Source organism: Periophthalmus magnuspinnatus, chromosome 10 (assembly GCF_009829125.3).
Source record: "Periophthalmus magnuspinnatus isolate fPerMag1 chromosome 10, fPerMag1.2.pri, whole genome shotgun sequence".
Lineage (NCBI taxonomy): Eukaryota > Metazoa > Chordata > Actinopteri > Gobiiformes > Gobiidae > Periophthalmus > Periophthalmus magnuspinnatus.
In genome coordinates this window covers 16,437,111-16,459,262 of record NC_047135.1, presented here as the reverse complement: position 1 = coordinate 16,459,262, position 22,152 = coordinate 16,437,111, and the positions used below count along the sequence as shown (strand labels likewise).

At 42.4% G+C, this 22,152-nt stretch overlaps 3 protein-coding genes across 3 annotated transcripts; 2 read left to right on the top strand and 1 right to left on the bottom strand.

Annotated features, from left to right (window-relative positions):
* The first annotated feature begins 1,689 nt into the window (after window positions 1-1,689).
* Window positions 1,690-9,768, top strand: LOC117377307 (E3 ubiquitin-protein ligase RNF182-like). Its single transcript, XM_055224713.1, has 7 exons — window positions 1,690-1,740; window positions 5,906-5,974; window positions 6,396-6,540; window positions 6,985-7,049; window positions 7,209-7,413; window positions 8,080-8,252; window positions 9,122-9,768. The coding sequence occupies exons 2-7, from the start codon at window positions 5,945-5,947 to the stop codon at window positions 9,317-9,319; spliced, it is 816 nt and encodes a 271-aa protein (XP_055080688.1). The 5' UTR covers window positions 1,690-1,740; window positions 5,906-5,944; the 3' UTR covers window positions 9,320-9,768.
* Window positions 9,769-11,441: 1,673 nt separating this feature from the next.
* Window positions 11,442-15,268, bottom strand: polr2j (RNA polymerase II subunit J). Its single transcript, XM_033974108.2, has 3 exons — window positions 15,091-15,268; window positions 13,997-14,105; window positions 11,442-11,570 (listed from the first exon to the last, which is right to left on the bottom strand). Exons 1-3 carry the CDS (start codon window positions 15,231-15,233, stop codon window positions 11,469-11,471), a joined length of 354 nt encoding a protein of 117 aa, XP_033829999.1. The 5' UTR covers window positions 15,234-15,268; the 3' UTR covers window positions 11,442-11,468.
* A 1,381-nt stretch (window positions 15,269-16,649) lies between these two features.
* On the top strand, window positions 16,650-21,469 carry LOC117377640 (MKRN2 opposite strand protein-like). Its single transcript, XM_033974106.2, has 5 exons — window positions 16,650-16,954; window positions 17,170-17,397; window positions 18,308-18,357; window positions 18,550-18,718; window positions 20,521-21,469. Exons 2-5 carry the CDS (start codon window positions 17,195-17,197, stop codon window positions 20,738-20,740), a joined length of 642 nt encoding a protein of 213 aa, XP_033829997.1. The 5' UTR covers window positions 16,650-16,954; window positions 17,170-17,194; the 3' UTR covers window positions 20,741-21,469.
* Window positions 21,470-22,152: the final 683 nt, after the last annotated feature.

Sequence of the window (22,152 nt, the reverse complement as noted above, 5' to 3'; positions counted from 1 at the left end):
AGAGAGAAGGCCCTGTCTCCTCTGGTGCTCAGTCTAGAGCAGGGACAGAGAGGAGCAGCTGGTCCGCAGACCTCAGACCTTGACTGGGCATGTGGACCTGTAGGAGCTCTGCCTAAATTAAAGTGGGGCTAGGTCCAAAATTTGACAGGTAGCGAATGGAGGGGTGGTCAGCACTGGGGTAATATGTTTCCACTTTTGGTCCCCTTTAAGAGGTGGGCTGCTGCCTTTTGCACCCCCTGAAGGCGACGGAGAGAAGTCTGGTCCAGGCCATGGTAGAGCGAGTTACAATAGTCCAGCCTGAGATGTTCTACACATTCTAGAATCTAAAAAACACCTATATTTAATCTTTAGCCAGTCATTTTTACCTCTTAAATAACTTTATGGCAATAGCCTACAAATAGCACAACAACAAAGTCTAACAAAGTCTAATTTTGTTACGCCAATATAGTCCTCGAGGTAATTTTTTGGCTATGGGGGATAATGTTAGACTACAGGGACCACCATAGTGTCCAATTTTAATGGGAAGCACTGACTCCATGCCTGTGTCACATCATTGACTGTGTGTGTGTGTGTGTATATACGCGCGCACGTGCATATGAGAGTCCACCTGGGATCTATAATATAAGAACTTATTATAGGCCAACTTGCCAATTTCCATGGAGTCTACAGTGTTATCTGTTATCATCCAATCTCTACAGTGCATCTGTTGTAATATAGTCATTTTACAATGGTTGTTTAAATGCTGTACGCTGTTGTTATTATTCAATAAAGTAAAAGTCCAAACTTGGACCTGTATCATGTAAAGGCCGGTCTAAACCATAGGTTGTTTATATAGGCCTATAAACAGTGGTCTAAACCTCTAACTGATCATGTTAATAACATAATTTGGCTCTTGGTGTGAATTCTCACTCAGGTGTATCCTATGGCATATACCATTTTACCACTGACCTGACCCAATAGATCTTAATTTGGAAATATCCCATGCTTTATTTGCAATTGTTCCAAAATGTAATTTATAAAAACGCATTTGCATCTAAAAGGGACATGTTAAAACAATAAAACAACACCAGAAGTTGTTAGCTCACTGGTTTAATGGCAGAATGTGGAGTTAGCCTGAAAGTCATTCTCACTTTATACAGGCGCTTATGCCTTTTTATATTGTTTTGTTAACCTTTCAATAGTGTCCTTTTTTTGCACAGCCAGTTAGTTTGTGTGAATAGTTTATAAGACAGAGGTTTATGTTGTAATAGTTTCTAAAATGGAGGAATGTCTTCTCCCGGAGCAGTTTCTCGCTGCTGCGGCCGTTGCCATGGTAACCAGAGCTCCCGCCGCGGAGGGTCGCGCGCCGCAGAGACGGAGAAGGTGACTCAAGATGGAGGACCCGGGGGTCGCTGCGTCTGCTGCTCCTCTTTCTGCTCCTCCGCTGTCTGCTGCTCCTCTCTCTCCTCCTCCGCTCTCTCCTCTCTCTGTTCCTCCTGCTGCAGCTCCTCCTTCCCCTCGTCTGTATTTGTCCGCTCCTCCTGTGTGTCCTCCGGGACCGTGAGACCTGTGTGTCCCTGTGTCTCCGCTGTCTCCTCCGTTACAGCCGTGTGTCCTCCCCCTGCTCCTCCGCTGTCTCCTCCGAGCTCCGCGTCTGTCAGCGGACCCTCGGGCCGCAGTGAGCCGGGAAGGTGCTCCGAGCCCGTCTCTAAGCTCGAGCAAACACACGAGCGGCCATTGACAACCTGCAGCTCCGAACAGGTGAGTCACTCAACCACACACAGGACCTGGCTTAGTCCTGCTTTAGTCTTGGTGTTTTAGTCTTGGTTTAGCCCTGCTTTAATCCTGCTTTAGTCCTGGTTTAGTCCTGGTTTAGTCCTGGTTTAGTCATTGTTTAGTTCTGCCTTAGTCTTGGTTTAGTCCTGCTTTAATTCTGGTTTAGTCCTAATTTAGTCTTTGTTTAGTATTGGTTTAATCCTATTTTAGTCCTGCTTTAGTCCTGGTTTTGTCCAGTTTAGTTGTGGTTTAGCTGCGGCTTCATCCTGGTTCAATCCTGGTTTCGTCCTATTTTAGTCCTGCTTTAGTCTTGGTTTAGTCTAGTCCTGGTTTAGTCCTGGTTTAGTCCTGCTTTAGTCTTGGTTTAGTCCTGCTTTAGTCCTGCTTTGGTCCTGTTCGCTCTGCGGTTAACCCCCTTTGTCCTGCATAGGTCCAGGTCTGGTCCTGATTGATCTGGTAGAATCCGTTAATACACGTTTCTCTTTTATAGTTTCGTCTGTGAGGCTGCCTGCGCTGCTTTGAGGCAGGAGGTTATTTTTATATCAGCTCCAAATGAATCATTCAAAGCTCAGGAGGCTCAAAGCTCATGGCTCTTGTCCTTTATAGATTTGACACGGGTGATTTTACACTGACCGAGTAAAGCTGTGACCCTGCGACTACACACGACCCAAGCGAACCTCAGCTCACCTGTGCAGGTACAACACATACTGCGTTAAACGTGGTGCACTTATCTGCCATTGAAACAGCTTTTTATGAACACAATGAATAGTGTTTTTTTTTTTTTTTTCTAAATTTTGTTTAGAACATGTGACTAACTAGACGAATAGGTTACATCAAACTGCATCCTTGGTCATTGCTTATTCAACCAGATTATAGGAGTTCAACATTTACTTTAAAACATACAAAAGGACATGCAGTTTAACTGCTCTAAAGGCTCACAACAGAACTGCTTAGGGTGTATTCATGCCTACGGGTTTTAGTCCGATTAAGACGGTCCCCTGAAGGTCCGGGCAGTATTTCAGGTGTGAATAAAGACAAGCGAACCAAACAAACGGACCGAGAGCCGCCTGAAAGGGTGGGTCTTGGTCCGCTTCCAAACAGACTCTGGTGCGGTTATGGTCTGAATACAAGTGGTCTCGTTTTGAAGCAAACACAGAAAGCATGCGCCTTTTACGGCTTGATAAGCCATCTCAGGGCGGAGAGACGCACCGGAACACAGGGTGAGTCTCTCTGAAGGGCTTACGGTTAAAAGGCCCGCTCACCAGCAGCCATGAAGCGTGTGGGCTCTTCACGTGTGAGCGCACACTGGTGAAAATTACGTGACTCTCTCTTTCATACCGTTATGAATATGGAGCAAGAGCAGACGCACAACCCAAACTCCTGATACCGCCTCCTGGTCCTGAAGCTGACCGCTGTTTAGTCCATTTTAATCCATGTGTCCAGGATGAGAACCATTATTCCGGAAAAAAGTTTGAAGAACTTCATAAGGATTATTCAGCCGTATGCGCGTAACACTCGCCAAATGTCTGTAACGCCCAGTGCGCTCATGGTCTGTGGTTTTCTGGTGGCTCAGAAACTTGCCGACCTACCACAAGCTGATGTGTTCAGTCTGAACTTCGGTTTGGACGTAGCTTATACTTAAACGCTCACGCATTGACAAACTGAATGCCATTAACTGCGTCCAGACGTTTGTCTGTTTGATCAATAAAAACAAACAATGGGATGCTTTTACTGACATTTGTCAGAACTTTGTCTAATGGAGGCTGCAATGCGTCTGATTTGCCGAATGTGCGGTGAGAAAATGATCCGAACCAACTGAAAAAAGTCCGCATTCGATTCGGATCAAACAAGCGGACTTCGGAACCCTTTTCGTGTGAATACACCAGTCTTCGTTAAACCACAAGGGTAAATTCAGGTAAAGTGGGACATCAGGTAAACTGGGACGATTAAACAGAGTCACCCATCAATTATGTTCTTAGGTAGTTTTCACACATGTTAGTGCGCTATGTGGAGCGATCCCAGTGTTCTGTTCACATAGAGCGCGCATCATTCATCCCAAAGACGTGAGCCACGCGACAGCCCATCAACTGATCACCGAATTTAACGCTCATCAAGCGGACAGAGGCCCTTACAAGCGCACTAGCAGCGGTGGTCTTTTCTTTTATCTAAATGCACTGTGAGGACTGTACACCCTGGTGGCGGAGGAGAAAAGGCACATAGACAGACCCAGGGCTCACCTGTGCATACAGACGCAGGAGCAGACTGTCGATGATATTAAGTTGATCCAAATTCCCTCGTCAAACGAACATGTAAAACAGCAGCTCTTCAGTGCTCATTCAAAAAAATGGGCACTGAAGATGGGCACTGAACGAAATCTGAGCGCTTTTTTGCTCAGTTCCAGGCGTCTTGCTGTCACAGAGGACTGCGTAAGTCCGCCTGGGGTCGGCCGCATCCACACCGCTCCGAGATCTTCTGTTTCAAGCTCTATCGGACTGGCCGTCCAGAATTAAATGTTGTGTTTACAACGGCCCAAACGCACATCTCTCGGAGCGAATGCTCTTTTATGTTGACCTAACTAGTGGCTGTGTGAAAACGACCTGTGAGCACCACAGTTAGTGTGGCTCACTGTTAAAGTAAGCCATGTTTACACACGTGCATGAAATGACAATAACATGTCATATTGTGGGCTTACATGTTTAGATTTAACTGAATGAGTTTACACACAGATTTCAAAGATACATTTTTGTCAAATTCTGGTCATTCAGGTAAAGTGGCACACCAATATTCAGGTAATGTGGGACACTCATAAGTGGTATTTTTGAATGTAGTTTCACCTAAATACTACTGAATATATATTATGTAGATAAGATAATGTCAGGAATGTACATCTAAAGTCAGAAAGACTCAAAGAGGAATAGAGCAACACAGAACACTTACAGTAACATGTATTTTACAGGAGTAAATGCATCTTATTGTATGCATTTCATGTAGTCAATGGGACTTTATTTTGTATTTGTCCCACTTTACCTAACTTAGTGTCTGACTTTACCTGAACAGACCATCACCTCAAGGGTAGAGGGGTTTTGAGTGACCCTAACCATAACTCTAACTCTAAAATATTTTTAAAAATTGACATCAAGACCTAAAACAAATTGAAAACACCCAAAAATCCAAGTAGAACACATTTTTTTGATGTTTCCTGGCGCTATTACCAAAATGTGTCCTACTTTACCTGAATTCACCCTACTTGTGCAAAGTTTATATATGAAACACACCATTTTAATCATCAGAACATACAGTTGAAACCAGCAATTTACATACAATATAAAAAGGCACATGTGTTTTTTGTTGTTTTTTTTTCTCACGGTCTGAAATGAAATCATACTAAAATGTTCCCGCTTTAGGTCAATTAGGATTACCTACTTGCCTGGCTAAATACCAGAATAATGAGTGAATGAATGAATAATACAAACTTGGCTCAGTTACACTAGCTCTGTCAGGAGGAATGGGCCAAAATTTCTGCCAACTATTTTGAGAAGCTTGTGGAAGGATATCCAAAAAGTCTGACCCAAGTCATACAATTTAAAATAATGAAATAATGAAATGTATGTAGACTTCTGACTTTGAAGAAAGTAAAGAAAAACAGTTTTTTAAAAATCCTTTTCTCATTATTCTGGTATTTAGTGAATAGAAATCATTTTGGTAATCCGAATTGACTTTAAACAGAAAAAGTTTTGTTTGATTTCATGTGTGTAAACTTCTGGTTTAAATTATATGTCATATGTGAATATATGAAATGTATTACATAAACAGGTTTCTTTCCTCTAAACAAGCAACAAAATTCTAGCACTGTCACAAAATAATTTGGTAAATATATTTTAAAAAATTCTTGGCAATATATCAATACAGCTGCCCACAATATTGATACTGTATCATCAAATGTAGTCTCAGTCCTACTGCGGAATATTTTATAACATTAGAACAGGGTTAAAGCCACACTGTGGGACATGTCATCACATTAGAACAGAGTTAAAACCCCACAACAGAATATTTCATTACATTAGAGCAGAGTTACAGAGGAGAGACAGAAAATGCTAGATTATCATTTGTAAAATTGTTTTTACATTAATATTTATTTATTTAAATTCAGGTGAGTACTGCCCACTGTGACCTGACCTCAGCCAATAGGATGAGAGAAGCCGAGGAGGCAGACGGCCAGGTGAGACAGGAGCAGGTGAGACTGGGGCAGGTGAGACGGGGGCAGGTGAGATGGGGGCAGGTGAGACGGGGGCAGGAGAGAAAGGAGCATGAGAAACAGGTGAGATGGGAGCAGGTGAGACGGGGGAAAAGTGAGATGGGAGTCGGTGAGACAGAGAGGTGATACAGGGGCCTTTTTAATGTAACTGTTTTAAACATTATCCCGTCTTCTGTGGCTGTAGTCACACGTTTCTTATCTTATATATATATAGAGAGAGAGAGAGAGGTCAGAGGGGACAGAGAGGTCAGAAAGAACAGAGGGGTCAAATGGTCAGTGGGGACAAAGTGGACAGAAAGTCTGGCTCAGAGGGGCGTGTCTAACCCCAGGTGTTCAGAGGGGTGTGTCTGTTCAGAGGAGCATGTCTAACTCCAGGTGCTCACAGGTGGCAGTGCTAAGTGCGGAGCCTCTGGAGCTTGACTGTAAAATCTGCTACAGTCGCTATGACGCTACCGGCAGGAGACCCAAGGTACTGCAGTGTCAGCACCGTGTGTGCGCCACCTGTATGCATCGACTGCTCCTGCAGGCAGGTATTAATACTGCTGTTACTACTACTATTACTACTGCTACTACTGTTGCTACAACTACTACTACTACTATTACTACTGTTACTACTACTACTACTGATACCATTAATACTAGTGCTGCTATTGCTACTATACTACTACTACTACTACTACTACTACTACTACTACTACTACTACTACTACTACTACTATTACTACTACTACTACTACTGATACTACTACTGATACTATTACCAGTACTACCCCTGCTACTACTCATAACTCTACTATACTACTAACACTGCTACTGCTACTGCTACTGCTGTTACTAGTACTCCTACTGATAACTGCTGCTACTATAAATATTAGTACTCCTGCTCTTATGATTCAATTTTAGATATGTACATATCTGACAACACTGTAGTAACACAGTACTCTGTGTAAATTTTGTACTCTGTGTACTTTTAGGGGATGTGTTGCTGGTGGTTACGTGTCCATTCTGTCGACAGGAAACGCAGATCCGACACAACGAGGTACTTTTACTTCCCTATTACAATTATTGCTGTTATTACTTGTACCAGTACTACTACTTCTATTATTACTACTAAAATATTAATGTAATGCTACTGCAGTACTCCAGCAGATACTGTACAGCAACCCACGCAGTGGGACTAACTTCTGCGTCTCTGCAGCTATGGTTGATGGAGGAGGACACGCACATCCTCTCAGTTCTCATCAGAGACCAGTTTCAGAGGAAGACCCGGATCCCGACCCGACTTTCGGCCAGGATCCCAACCCAAACTGAGAGTGGGTCTGAGACTAGGACTGAGAGCGGGTCTGAGACCAGGACTGAGAGTGGGTCTGGAGAGGTCCTACTAAGCCCCACCTCCCTCTCAGGTAAATGTACCTCTGATGAAACCACAGACTGTATAAAGACTGTGGGACTGTGACGTCACCCACAGTGTTCGGCTCCAAATGAAGCTCGTCAAGGCTAATATTTATAGCGGCTAATCTGGAGCCCAGTTCCACATTTGAAAATATGACCACAAGTATAGCAGTCAAAGAGCCAAACAGGAGTGAGGTTGTTGAAGGTATCGTGATTTGCAATATGGTCAGTCAATCCTGTTGCTAATACTATTGGGAGAAACCTCGGTGAAAGAATGTGTCTGATTGGTCTGTCATTAGGGACAAAATAGTGAAATAAAACCCCCAGAATCATGGAGAGCCAACATTTTAAGGTCAGAATGACAAGCCTTACAGCAATAGTTACAGAGAGGAGGGCCAAGTTTTTTTAGGTAGAAAGTGAATTGGAGCCAGAATCAATGGAGCTGAAGCAGTCACTTCCTGTTTGGATCGCCAGGGCTAGTGGGTTAGCTATATCCAGAGATGTACAGGATATGGATCAAATACTCGAGTTCAAGGAGTTTCCATGACTTTGGAGTTGCGTGATGGCTGAAACTTTTACTGAGCATCCGTGTGCTCCACGCACTAGAAACATGTCTCTCGGATCCTGGTCTAGACTCAGTCTAACTCTTGGTCTCTCTGGTCCCGATCCTGGTCTAGACTCGGACTGTCTTCTCATCACTGTCCTGGAAGTTCCTGATGAGTCTAGCTCATCTCTGAGTGTGCTCAGTGCGATCTACCGGCCTCCAGGCTCCGCTCACTCCTACCTGCCCAAGAGCCACACCTGGACGAGTCGCAGTGTGCCACGTTGCCTGCTGGGGGCTCTCTGCATGGTGTGTACTTGGAATAGGCTCTGAGTTTGTGTCTGAGCTCCTGTCACCTCCTCTCTCCTCCTCTCCTCTCTCTCTCAGGTGTATTTCTTCTCCCTCCATCTCAGCATGTACCTTCTGATGACCTCTTTCCCCTCTTGCACCTCCTCTTCTCTCTCCTCTCCCCCTGTCCATGTCTCCATGACAACAGAGAACGTCATCAGGAACGCGTAACACTGAGGAGAGAAGCACTGTCCCGTTTGGCCTGTGAGCGCCGTCTCTATAACAACAAGGCCACTCCTGTAGCCTCCTCTCTCCTCTCCTGTCTTCTCTCTCAGAGCTTCTTCTCCCTCCATCTCTGCATGTACCGCCTGATGACCTCTTTCCTCTTCTTGCTCCTCTCTCTCCTCTCCCCCTCTCCTTTCTCAGATATACAGTATATCTCCCGATGATGCTCTCTTTCCTTCTCTCCTCTGACCTCACAGCTGTGGGCACTCTGAACTTCTCACATTTAAACCATCCTCCCTCTCGACATATACCTCCAGATGACCTCTCTTTCTACTCCTCATGCTCTCCTCTCTACTCTCTCCTCCTCTCTCCTCTCAAGTGTACTTCTCCATCCTGCCTCTGAGCATATAGCTCCTGATGACCTCTCTCCTCATCTCCTCTCTTAGGAGTACTTCTCCCTCCCATTGGGCATATATCTCTCCTGATGACCTCTTTTTACTCTCTCCTTCTGTCTCGCCCCTCCGCTCCTCTCTCAGGTGTATTTCTCCTCCCTCCCATTGGGCATATATCTGCTGATGATCTTTCTCTCCTCTCACTCTCTCCTCCCTCTCCGCTCTCCTCCTCTTCTCCTCCTCTCTTCCTCTCTTCCTCTCCTCCTCTCTCAGGTGTACTTCTCCTCCCTGCCTCTGGGAATATACCTCCTGATGACTGCTCGGCTGTGGTTGGGTGTGGCCTTGGTGAGTCTTGTTCCTCTGACTCTTCTTGCTCTGGTGGTGTACGGCTTCTGTCAGTGTCTGATTCAGGAGGCGGTGGATGCCGCGCACAGACTCCAAACTGGCCACCAAAACACGGCGTCTCCATGACAGCAACATGTCCACTGCAACATACAGTCTCCATGACAACAGAGAGGCAGGAAAACCAACATCAGCAACACATAACACTGAGGAGAGAAGCACTGTCCTGTTTGACCTGTCTCCATGACAACAACATGGCCGTAGCATGCCGTCTCCATGACAACAACAAGGCTGCCACCTCACGCCGTCTCCATGACAACAACATGGCCGCTGCTGTTGCACGCCGTGTCCATGACAACAGAGGAAACCAAACTTTGACCCTGAGGTCAGCTGTGAGCACTCTGCACTTTTCACCTTTAAACTGCTTTAAACCTACTGATTTTATTAAAGGGACAAGTCACAGCAGGTTGAGCAAATGTGTAACCAGGAGGTTTGTGGTCAGATCCCAGCTGTACCCAGTTACAGTGTCAGAGGCTTTCCACCTGTGGGACCATTGTCACCCTCCTCCTCTGAGCCAAAATGACTGTGGTGCCAATTGACAGGTATGATCAAAGTGTGAATGTGTTCTCAATGTTTTCACAGCCAATCAGAGAGCTGTCTCATGTGTCTGAACCAATCAAAGAGCTGCCCTGTGTGTTTGAGCCAATCAGAGAGCCTTCCTGTGTCTCTGAGCCAATCAGAGGACAGCCCTGTGCGTTTGAGCCAATCAGAGATCAGCCCTGTGTGTCTGAGCCAATCAGAGAGCAGACCTGTGTGTTTGAGCCAATCAGAGAGCAGCCCTGTGTGTTTGAACCAATCAGAGAGCCGCCCTGTGTGTCTGAGCCAATCAGGGCTGCCTGCTGTGAGGTAATGTGCCACTGGACATTGGTGACATCCAACCTATTGGCCTGGGGCAGTTGTGGAGGGGTGACTATGGTTCCTGCGTTTCACCTGGTGCACCTGTCTGGTCATTTCTCTAAAGAATCAGATACTTTAAACAAGAAATATTTCAGAAATGTTTCATTTTGCCAACACAAAGTTCTGTCAGTGGGAAGAGAAAATGTAAAAGTACAGGCTGATAAAACTACTCTGAGAAGTCTCATTACAGGACTAAAAGTACTGCATCCTATGTTTAGAGCATATAGGTTGGACTACTCATTTTACTAAAACACACATCATTATATTAAACAATCCCCTATTTGGCTTTTTTTTTTTTTTTTTTTTTTTTTTGGTTTATAATTTTACTTTCTGGTTGAAAATCATGACATCACAATAAGGAATTCCATAACAGTTACCTCGCAACCATTTTTTTTTTTTTTACAATGGGCCAAAACACCTCTAATGTAGACAGAGATTATTATTTGACATATAAAAATATTTATTTTAAAAACACCTTTATTTTGTTGAAATCATGTATAAAGTATGAGAAAAATGTGTTTCTTGTATAAATTGTGCTGAATTTTTGAACGGACTTCTCCCAGTGTGCTGTAATCAGTGTGTGTTAGAACTCTACTTCCTGTCATTTTCAATATAATTTTCAACTTCTTGGTTGGTGTAAAACGATATAATAATTTTTATTCTGGTGTAGAGCTCAGGATGGAATGTCAAAAAATTTGTTACCATGGAAATCCACCATGTTTGTGGCAGTAGTGCAAAACTATCATTGGGATATATGACCTAAAATAATATTACAAAGTAAACAAAACTGCAGTGGAACAACCTGATAAACTGCTTTGTCACTCCTGGTAAATACATCTATCACTCTAGAGTAAGAAAACTTTTGAATGAACACTCAGTATTTAGCAGCCTAGAATTGTCATTGCTTTAACATCAGGCTCACCGAACATATTTCATAAGGTGCAATGTCACAATCCCGAGCTCTATCAATACAGGAGTAAAACAGGTTTGATCAAGCCGAGTTTTCTGATCGGTGCAGGGGAATAAAAACCTAATGATATTGAAGAAAATATGGTCATTTCATGTTAATTTCTTTTGTCTGAAGTGTTTTTCTTATTGTGGTATCAAGTCTTCCTGTTATAAGCAACATTTGAGGACTTTAAAAAGATAAATTTTGTTTTAAATGGTTAATCGCTATGGCAACTGTCTTATTTTTCCTCATCATTTTCAAATGTGAATAAAGAGAATATCTGACTCACGGTCAATAACACACCCATCAATCAATATTTCACATCAGGTTTATTTACAAAACTAATACATAAACGACAAACAGAAAGTGACGTCATTCAATGCCCTCCTGCTTGTCTTTGATGGCGACTCGGAATCGCTCCTCGAGAAGTGACAGTTCAGAGATCAGATCCGTGATGGCGTTTGTGAAGGCCTCCTGTAGGTCAAACAACAAATAATGAATAAACAACAAAACACAAACACACAGTTCCCGGGTCCAGTTTCCAGGCCCAACAGGGCTGCACAATATGAGAAAGATATGATATTCGGTAATGTTTTTTTTGTGATAACAATATTGTTGCGATATGTTAAAGCACACATATTGTGTTTGTGTCTGCTATATACCGGTAGTTATAATCTATGACACCCGTGGATCATCATGTTATAATTTGGACATTTTAAATCAGAAAATTGATCTGAAACAACTTACAATACAGTTGAAAGAAACAAGTCCACAAATTTGAGGATTAGAAAACTGAGGTGCTGATTTAACATACTTTTTGGCACAAAAAGTTCAGTTTAATAAAAATATACATTATTTACAAGCACTGTTCCCTCTAAGCTGCGCGCGTGCGCAATTGCGCACTGCTGACACGGTCTCCGCGCACAGAAAATCGAACCGGAATTGAAAATAAAATAAACAATTCATTCTGCGCTATTTTTCAATGTGAGTCAGTGAGTGTGACCGGGGACGAGCTGCTCCAGACAATTATGTGATTCACATACGTATTTGAACAGCTTATCAACGTCAGGCGTCCTCATGGGCCGCTACCAGTGTTTTAGCCGATGTGGCCGATGTGGAGTGAAGACTCGCTAATGATGCTAAGTGTTTAACCCCTTAACGTTCCGACGGCCCGCCCTCGGGCACACTGTTACGCACTATTTTGCAGCAGTTTTGCGTTTTAAACATAACGAATCGGAGAAAACAAAGGAAGTACAAAGGATGTTTGTACAAGTTAAACTGGAGGCATCTCGGACCCGGAGCGGTTCGTGGAACCGAGTGAAGATCTCATGGTGGAGTCAGGAGCAGAGGACCTTATGATCTGATGGACTGGATGCTGTTCCTGATCGGCAAGTGTGGTTTATTCTGCTATTGACTTAATTGTGGGTCAAATGTGTATTATGTGTAATTATTAGCATTTAGCTAATGCCAATCTCCAACCACCAATCATCACACACACACACCACTTGGATGAAGTGTCTTGCCTAAGGACACAATGACAGAAGTTGGTCCGAGCGGGACTAGATCCTTCAACCTCTGTCACAGAATGACTGTCACATGTACAGTGTATTTTTAGTTTGCAGTGTGTGTTTGTTTACATTTTGAAGTGTGTGTTTGTTCACTGTTTGCATTGTGTGGTTTGTAAATATATATTTATTTTGACCCATACCACTTGTTTTGAATATATTTTATATACAAATACACATTATACACATTATATATTGTGTTTTGATATGATATGTAAATGTACAGTAATAGAGCAGCTGGGTGTGCAGATAGAGATTCCTCTCAGTGTGTATTGGTCATTGAATACAGTCACTAGTTTATGAGTTGTAAAAATCAAATGATCATATCATATACTGATCAAGAGTTACTGGACTGTCTCCCAGAGCACAGTAGGACAATCTTACTCAGTGCACAGCAAAAGCTTCACACAATGGCTTATACTCATAATACAAGTCAGAGCTTTATGATAAAAATGTTAAGTGTGTTTTCAACATTGGAGTTTACAGTTGGCTTGGTTTGGTTGGAAGCTCATGTTTTTCCATAGTTAAAATTAAATATTTATACTTCCAATAGCATTAACATACTACACAGTTCATGAGCAAGATTTTTGTCATTTTCATTGTATAAGTGGCTAAAGCACTTAATTAAAAGTCTTATAACAGAAATGTAAATGCGGTAATTTGATTCTTTTAATAAACCATTTAACTTGGATGGATGCGATGCAACATGACCACAGTGCGCACCTTTGATGTTGCTCACAGTGGTCCATGGGACCGCTTAGGGAGTTTGTGTGTCTGCTCAGACTCGTGAAAAATGAGAGGGAACTTTGCTTGACATTCCATCTTCTGAAAGTTATATACTAATAACATTTAAAAAGAAGTGAGTTATATAGCCTAATTATTTTTTTTATTTTTGAAAACAACAGTTTTAAATACAAGATATAAGATGACTGTAGACCACATTTTCTTCAGCAGAATGCAATGACACTTTAATCCTAATATTGGAGCGATGCAACATGACCACAGTGCGCATGTCTGATGTTGCTCACAGTGGTCCATGGGACCCCTCAGGGAGTTTGTGTGTCTGCTCAGACTCGTGAAAAATTAGAGGGAACATTGTTTACAAGTCAAACTGGGTCAAAATGAAAACTGAAAACTGACTAAACCCATAAGAAAACTTGTGATCTGTCTTTTGTCCATTTTACTTTCAAACACAACACACATCTGAACTGGAGAACTTTGTGTTGAGATGCATTTAATTTATTGCGATATCAATAGTTTTGCAATATACTGTGCAGCACTATGGTTTGGTCCTCAGTCTAGTTCTGGCCTTTAGCTCCCAGTCTAGTCCCGTACCTGGGGGCTGTAGTCCGGGGTGGTCTGGACTCGGATCACGATTTTGTGCTCCAGAGGATGAGGGACTTTATACCCAGCAAACAGCACCTGGGGGTCCTTCAGCAGTTGCCTGTGAGATAAAAACCAGGGATAAAGAGACATCTGAGACCATAGTGAGGGATAAATGAGACAGCCAGGCATATTTTTGTCCTCCATATGTACAAATATGCTGCGGTGTGATGTGATGGAGAGGCTCGAACTGAAAATCTAACACTTACAGGACATTATGTGTGGACTCTCACGTGATATGATTCACTTCACAATTCTGACTGGAAAATTCTTCATACACAAATGCAAATGGATGAAATCTTGCCCCTCCTTCTTTGGACTAAAAATGAACTAAAACAGATCTATAACACGATCAAAGTGGTTAAATCAAACTCTACCACAAAACTCTCAGAAGATATCACTTTACTGAACAGATTTGATTAAGTGCTCAAACATCTGTACTGTATGCATGTTATTCTACTTTGATTTTATTTATTCTTTTCCTATTCTCTGCCCCATTTAAATGTTATACATCGCTAGCCTACGTGTTAACTGTTGAATCTTAGTTTTTGTAAAATGTTCAATTCCTTAATTAAAAAATAAACAAAACAGAGGTTAAAGATAAAATGCACCTGACCAGAGCCAGGGACAAAGAGATTAAACACTTACTGTTCTTTTGGGCGTTAGATTCACTGATAATGACCTAATCTCACGAGTTTCAAGTTTCTCACGCTCTTACGACCAGCACACACCTGCCGCGGGGGAGGCGCTCACGTTCTGATGTTGGCCAGCGGGTGGTCGTTCCTCTGTCCCTGGTACTCTCCCCTCTGCTACCTCTGTCAGGGAACAGAGGGGAGAGTACCACTTCTCATGTTCAGTCCAAAGAGGTAACTGCTTTTGTGATTTTGGGCTTTATAAAAGTGAATTGAATCTGTTCCCGGTCCTGTCCCCTCTGTCCCCGGTTAGAGGCACTCACGCTCGGATGATGTTGGACTCTCACTAACACTAGGCTCTCCGGTGTTTACTCCCCTCTCCCCGTGTGTCTATCCCCGGTTGGAGGCACTCACGCTCGGATGATGTTGCCCAGCGTGTGGTCCTCCTTGTTGAGTGTGAAGAGACAAGCGTTGGGGACTTTGGTGTCTTTGCTGATGCTGATTTTCTTTTCTCCTTCGAACAAAAGGAACGACTCAAAAGCTGGAGGCGCGTTCATCTTGGACCAGACAGGAAAAGACGGGCCGCTGTTTCCGGTGCAGATGAAGAGGGCGGGGCTCAGTGGCGCCCCCCTCTGGAGACAGCAGAGACGCTCCGGAGTAAGTTACAACCCCAATGGTTGTAACTTACAGCTAATGTATACAAATGTAAGTAATTCTACCACTATAACATCAATAACATCACACTGTGTTGTGGCACAGACCTAAAATAAAACTTCCGAACCTTAAAGGTGTGGTGGCGGTAATATGGCTCTGTTAAATGCTCCCTGGACACTTCTCCAGATCTCAAGTCCAGTCAAACTTTATTTTGATAGAATCAGAATCAGAATTAGAAGACTTTTATAGCCATCGTCTGTGAACACAGTTCACAAACTAGGAACTTACTGCGGTGATAAAGCACTGCATAAATACAAATACAAATAAGGGCATGCACAAAGTTAAAAAAGATATGCTTAAAAATAAAATAAAGTACTCAGAGGTAGAAAATATATACAACAGCAGCATCAGAACAACAGTGCAAACATGACTTATTAAAGTGACTGGTATTATAAAGTGCCCAGTTTTGTGCAGATATTATTAAGTGTTCATGAGACAAACAGCACATTTAAAAACATCAACAGTTGACAAAAATGCTGACCAAGCCATAAAGAGTCACAAAAGCATTTCAAAAAGGTTCAAACATCAGTCAATAGAAGCAGATCCGGTTAGGATCCTGGTCAGGAGTACCCCTCTGCAGCCTCCTCCTGTGACCCTGAAGGTGTTGTTTGTTTGTTACATCACAGGTCACATGACACCAGAACAAAGTCACATAACCCTGAGGCGAAAGGGAAGACGGAAAAATTGATCCACGGCTGGAACATTCAGACCTGGTTTGTCCTTCTCTGGCACAGAGATGCTACTGCCCTGCTAGGACAGAGAGACGCCATAGAGACACAGAGACAGAGACACCACAGAGAGATGCCACAATCGCCCTGTGCCAGAGAGACGGCACAGAGACACAGAGACGAACTCTGAAGTAATATATGTGTGTGTGTGTATCATATATATATATATATAATTTTTTTTTTTATACATACATATATGTAATAAAAAAAACCCTCTCCTCTGCTCCTCTGACCCTCTCTTTTTTTAATCAGAAGAACATGAGCTCAGGTATGTGCAGGTGAGCCCATCTCCATGGTAACCGCATAAACAGCTAAGAGAGTCACGTGACTTGAATCCTACACCTCTGAGTCACCTGACCGTCTGCTGCGTTCAGACTGGCCAAGAGAGGACTTTGAACCAAAGGAACAGAACTCAAGCCTCTGCTGTTTTTCTCACTCCCTCTGGACTCTCCACAGACCAGGTTTAGTCCAGGTTTACACCAATTTTAGTTCCAGTTTAGACCTGGGTTAGAACAGGTTTAGACCAAGTTTAGTCCAGGTTTAGTCAGAGTTTAGACCAGGGTTAGATGAGGTTTAGTCCAGGTGTAGTCTAGGGTTTGACGAAGTTTTACTGCAGGTTTATTACAGGTTTAGGCTTATTTAATCTTGGTTTAGACCAAGTTTAGTTCAAGTTTAGTCCAGATTTAGTCTAGGTTTAGACCTGGTTTAGACAGGCTGGACAACAGTCTTGTCTCTTTGGGGACATTTTAACCTTGTTAAAATTGAGCTGAGGAACATGGATGTGTCCTGGAGCAGAGCTGAGTGAAGGAGGAAGCCCCACACACAGATAAACACAGGTGAGTCTGTCCTGTATTAATTGAGTAAGTGAATAACTGTGGAACATTTCCTCACATTAGAACAGGGTAAAGCCCCACTGCGGGACATTTCATTGCATTATAACAGGGTTAAAGACCCACTGTGGGACATTTATGATGCAAATTCAGCTCTGACTCAAATTGGGCAATAGACTCCGGTCTCTTGCTCTGGTCTCAGGTCTGGTCTCTGGTCTCAGGTTCTGGTCTACACACGGTCCCTGGATGGAACGTTCCATAATCCGCCTGGTGCATTACCGCAGACAGATTTTCTGCTTCTCAGTCCCAGATATCTGCCCGTGCTGCGGAGAGGAGCTGAAGGGGGCACGGCTTACAGACGCACCTATCACCCTGCCCCACCCACTCAGCCATGCCCACAAGAGTAGGTGCAGCCTGGTCATTGCACCTGCCGAGAGCAACCTCAACAGGTGAGGGACAAACCAGGGTTAGACCTGGTTTAGACCTGGTTTAGACCACTTCTGTTGACACTCATTAGCATTTGCTACTTGCCGCCTCACTCAAATTTAATCCACCCCTTCTGAAAAACATGCAGATGTTATTGAAATTTTTAAATTCTTCAGGACTGGATCTCAGTCTTCACAGAAACAAATGTAGACCAAATAGGTGCGAGCCTCCAGTTGGTCAGGTCTAGGCTCAGCAACAGTCTGTGCTCAAAGAATGAGGTGAGCTGACTACTTGAATATACTGAATGACGAGGTAATTCCATCAGTGGATTTTTTTCTTCCCTGATGGCATGGGCTCAAATTGTGAAAGAGTGGGTCCAGGAGCATGAGACATAATTTATGCAAAATTAAGGCAACACCGGATGGAAATAAATCTTGTGACATTGCAGAAGCTTATTGAAACAATGCCACAGCAAATGTGTGCTGTAATCAAAGCTAAAAGCAGTCCAACCAAATATTAGTGTGTGACCTTTTTTTTGGTGGCAATTTTTTTTTAATTTTGGCCAGTGTATTTTGATGATGTAAATGGGGATAATCACAACATGAAAAATATACACTCACTTGACGGATTATTAGGAACACCTTACTAATACGGTGTTTGACCCCCTTTCGCCTTCAGAACGGCCTTAAAGTCACAGTTACATTTTAGCCAAAAATAGACAAAAATTTAAATCCATCACCATCAAGAATCTTCTGAAGCATGGCTTTAACTTTCTGTTTCATGGAATCAGGTGACACCTCCAGGAAGTTACACACTGTGGCTTAAGGTTAAGTTTTGTGGTACACTTTATTAAATGTGTCCTCTGCATCTGAAGCATCTTTCAGTCTTTCTTGGTTAAACCTGCATTTGACCCATCCTTCCTGTGTGTTTCAGAGAGTTTGATGGAACAGCCGACCTCCACACAGGGATCTCCAATACCCAAGGTAAACCAGGACTGAACCAGGACTAAATGAGAACTAGACCAGGACTAAAACAGGACTAAACCAGGACTACACAAACACAAAACCAGGACTAGATCTGGACTAAACCGGGACTAAGCCAGGAATAAACCAGGACTGAACCAGGACTAAACCAGGACTAGACCTGGTCTAACCCAGTCTAACGTTGTCCCTCAGGTGTGGTGTATAACTACACAGCAGGCGGCGTGCGCAGAGACTCTGGGGGGTGGGAGGAGGTGGTGGTTGTTCCTCTGGTCCGACCCGACATGTTCCACCTTCTGGACCGATGGGACCTGTACCTGGAACGGTTTTCCCAAGGTTCAGCCTGGGACCCAGTCTGGACCAGGTACTACTACTGTTAATACTACAACTAATACTGCAACTGCTACTGCTACTACTACTACTTGACAAACCTGAAGTAATGTGCAGTAGTTTCATTAGCGAGACTCACTCAGATCTTCTTGTGATTTTACTCTGAAGGGAGAGCAAAGGGAGGGGGGACTCAGAGCATCAAAAACAAAAGTGAAATTTATAAAACATGTTAATATGCTGTCCTGGTCAAATATAGCATTTTCAAAACAATAAAAGGTAACATGGTGATCAAAAAATGTTATGTGTTTGTTTATGTAGTAGTTAATACCCCATAGAAATAAATACCCCCTTTTTAGCATGTAGTAATCTGATGCAGCTATCACAGTGTTTACAGCCAAGGCCAATACAATGCAAGTCCTCAGAAGGGCAGTTCAGATTTCATTAAAAAGCAATGGGATTATTTCTAGAAAAAGTAATAAATACTGTCAAGTTGTCAAGAGAAACAATTAATATAAAAATGTCACACACTAATTTTTCACTCTTTCCACCCCCTCCCTCTCTCCTTTCCTCCCTTTTCCCCCTGCTCTCCCCCTTTTAAACAATGTCTGATTTAAAGGTGTATTTGTCACTGCTTTGCACATGAGGCAATCGCGTTTTATGCAGCTGTCTCTGTTCAAATAAGTTTTGTGTGTATTTTATATTGGTGAAGCACTGATCCGATACTGGTATTGCACATCGGTGCTGAAACTGAAAAATTGGTGGATCGGATGGGATATCAGCTTCCAAATACTGGTTCCTCGGTTATCCTGATTAGACATATAAATCGATGTAAAACTATTTACAGGTCATAGTTGGCCCGGAAAGTCTGTTTGATCTTTTATTTACACAAAGTTGTTCTTTTATTTACACAAAGCTGTAGTTACATAAATAACAGCTCCATAACAATCAGGTTGGTCTTATTTTTTGTTGAAAGGACTTTATGCAGTTTTCAGTCTCTGCACTGGGATTGGTTGATAGCGGGTATTAGCAGATCCTTAAAGTTAGTCTTGGGATCAGTTTCAGAACTGCAAAAGCTGGATTGATGCATCTCTACTCTTTATGCAGCAGGTTGACCAAAACTAAATACTGATCTGTGTTGGAGATTTGAGGTTACAAAAAAGTAAAAAATATTTACCCGATATATCAACCAACCGGCGTCTATCTTTGTTTTTGGTGCAACACAGCTGTGAAGTGAAAACCATTTCAGGGGACTTAAGGATGAAGCTCATTGAGAGAAGTCCAAGGGTTTGCAGCATTGTCAATAATGCAAAGGGTGGAAACAGTATAAACTATTTATAAAAAAGGTTGAGTTATTTAACTTATATTCTTTACTACATAATTCCATATATCTTATATCATATATTTGATGTCTTCTGTATGTATATAAAATAGTGTTGTCACAATACTAAAATGTCAAACTCAGTTTTGATACCCAGTAAGAAACTCGATACTCAGTACCGATTCAGGTACCACAATGATAATAAAAATCACTCTTTAAAAGTAAGAATGTGAATTTAACATTAGATGGTAATGGTATTTATATATAGTTGTTCTGATAAAACTCAAGGTCAGTCTTAAAGCTATTCAGGAAATGTTCATTCCTGTCCTGTTAACTTTTGTAGTTCCTCTTCAAGTTAGTATCTAGTTTCAACTCTAGTTTTAGTTAGTTAGAAACTAAGTTAGTTTCAACTTTGGTTATATCTATTAGTGTCAGATTTTTGATCATTTTGACAGCCCTAATATAAAGAGCGTGTCCAAACCTTTGACTATAGTGTGTTTGTGTTGTGTTTGCTGCAGATTTGACGAGCAGACCCATAACTGCTTCAGCTTCTGTCTGGACTTCGTGAACGTGGTGCTAGAAGTCATGGGTCAAAGTCCTTTGACCCGAGATACTTTTACCCAGAACTACATCCTGCCCCGCATGAAGAGGCTCTGGAAGTACAACGCCATCTACAGGAGGGTGGAGAGAGAGGGCTGCTATGCCGTGGACCCTCCCGAGGACCAGGACCACAACTAGACCAGGACTGAGCTAGAACTGAGCCAGGACAAGACCACAACTAGACCAGGACTGAACCAAGTCTAAAACAGGACACAGCGAGGACTTGTCCGGAACTATGCAAATACCTTGTAGGTCTGTATACTTGGACTGAATACTTAAGTTTATTGGAGATGTAGACTTGATGGAAAATGAAGTGGTTCAAATTGAAGGAACCGTATGTAATTTGGTGTTTTGGTTCAAAACAATTATCCAACCAGAAAGAGAATGAGCCTCACATGAGTCTCTCATTTAGGTTGCCAATTTCAATGCTGAAATGCAGTTGGTTTAAACCTAAAAATCTCTAAAAGGATGGCAATCATTAATTAGTGCTATTGCAGCCTCTGCAGCTCCAAATTCTGAATTCAGAATTCTGGAGGTTCTGAGCTTTCACATGAAGCATGGCCTATCCATATATTGAGAATGAGTAAAACTTGTGTCCTCTATCTGCAGGTTAAAGCACTGGCAACATTGGTTCAGATGTGACTGTAGAACCTTTAAAACTGTGAGAAGCAGGATACTGACAGCTCCTTTAAACTCAAGTAAAATAATGTGGACTTAAATCACTTTTACTGCAATAAGTAACTCTACTTCTCAGGGTAGTTTCACTTGTACTTGTGTTATTTAGCACTAACAGTACTCTTAGCTGTGGTTCCTCTTCCCACTGTGAGTGAGTGATTTGAACACTAGTGTTTCTTTCTTCTTCAGACATGATGCTCTTTGTGTGTTATTTTATTTAATAATCTGAATGACGTGAATTATAAATTACTTTTTACTTCTCTTAAATTGTTTTGAACCAGATTGTAACGTAGCTAGTCCATTACAGGGCCTATCTTTAGGCTAGCAAAAAGAAAGGACATACACAAACGTTTAAAATGTTTTATTGATAAATGTTGTATCAGTTAATTGATTGTAGTTGAATTGTTGCAAATTTTAACTTACCCATGTTGTCTGCCTTAGGTGTTTCGGGGGGAGCCGAAGCACCTTAAGAAGGTTCCAGGGCAGACAACTGGGTGCTAACAAGGAGGGGTGTCTTATATTTTAGCTTTTTGGGTGTCTAAGTAGTGTTCACTGTTAAAATAAAGTAAAGTAAAGTAAACATAGAGCTCTATTTTAACTAACAACTTAATTGAATAAATGATTACACTATTTGATTGGAGCAAATTTTTAACAAGAGAATGGGATTTGGGAAAACCAACCTGTAATACAGAGTAGGCTCAGCCAATTAGGGAGGTGCTCTATAAAAGGAGCAAACCTCAGTTGGCTAAGAGAGGGGAAATTTTTCCTGGTGAAAATATATACAGGTTAGAAGCTCGATGGATTATGTGGACGGGAGGTAGTTTTGAGGAGGAAGGATGAGCTGGTCAGAGGGAAGTGATGTTGTAGGAAGCGAG

What these genes read in the sequence shown, in the direction of transcription:
- LOC117377640 (XM_033974106.2), top strand. Translation starts at nt 17,195, where the DNA reads ATGGAACGTTCCATAATCCGCCTGGTGCATTACCGCAGACAGATTTTC. An exon ending in GCCGAGAGCAACCTCAACAG is followed by an intron (nt 17,398 to 18,307) that starts GTGAGGGACAAA and finishes TGTGTGTTTCAG; the next exon opens with AGAGTTTGATGGAACAGCCG. An exon ending in TGGGACCCAGTCTGGACCAG is followed by an intron (nt 18,719 to 20,520) that starts GTACTACTACTG and finishes TGTTTGCTGCAG; the next exon opens with ATTTGACGAGCAGACCCATA.
- LOC117377307 (XM_055224713.1), top strand. Translation starts at nt 5,945, where the DNA reads ATGAGAGAAGCCGAGGAGGCAGACGGCCAG. An exon ending in CCGAGGAGGCAGACGGCCAG is followed by an intron (nt 5,975 to 6,395) that starts GTGAGACAGGAG and finishes AGGTGCTCACAG; the next exon opens with GTGGCAGTGCTAAGTGCGGA. An exon ending in TCGACTGCTCCTGCAGGCAG is followed by an intron (nt 6,541 to 6,984) that starts GTATTAATACTG and finishes GTGTACTTTTAG; the next exon opens with GGGATGTGTTGCTGGTGGTT.
- polr2j (XM_033974108.2), bottom strand. Translation starts at nt 15,233, where the DNA reads ATGAACGCGCCTCCAGCTTTTGAGTCGTTCCTTTTGTTCGAAGGAGAA. An exon ending in CTGGGCAACATCATCCGAGC is followed by an intron (nt 14,106 to 15,090) that starts GTGAGTGCCTCC and finishes TTTATCTCACAG; the next exon opens with GCAACTGCTGAAGGACCCCC. An exon ending in CCCCGGACTACAGCCCCCAG is followed by an intron (nt 11,571 to 13,996) that starts GTACGGGACTAG and finishes TTTGACCTACAG; the next exon opens with GAGGCCTTCACAAACGCCAT.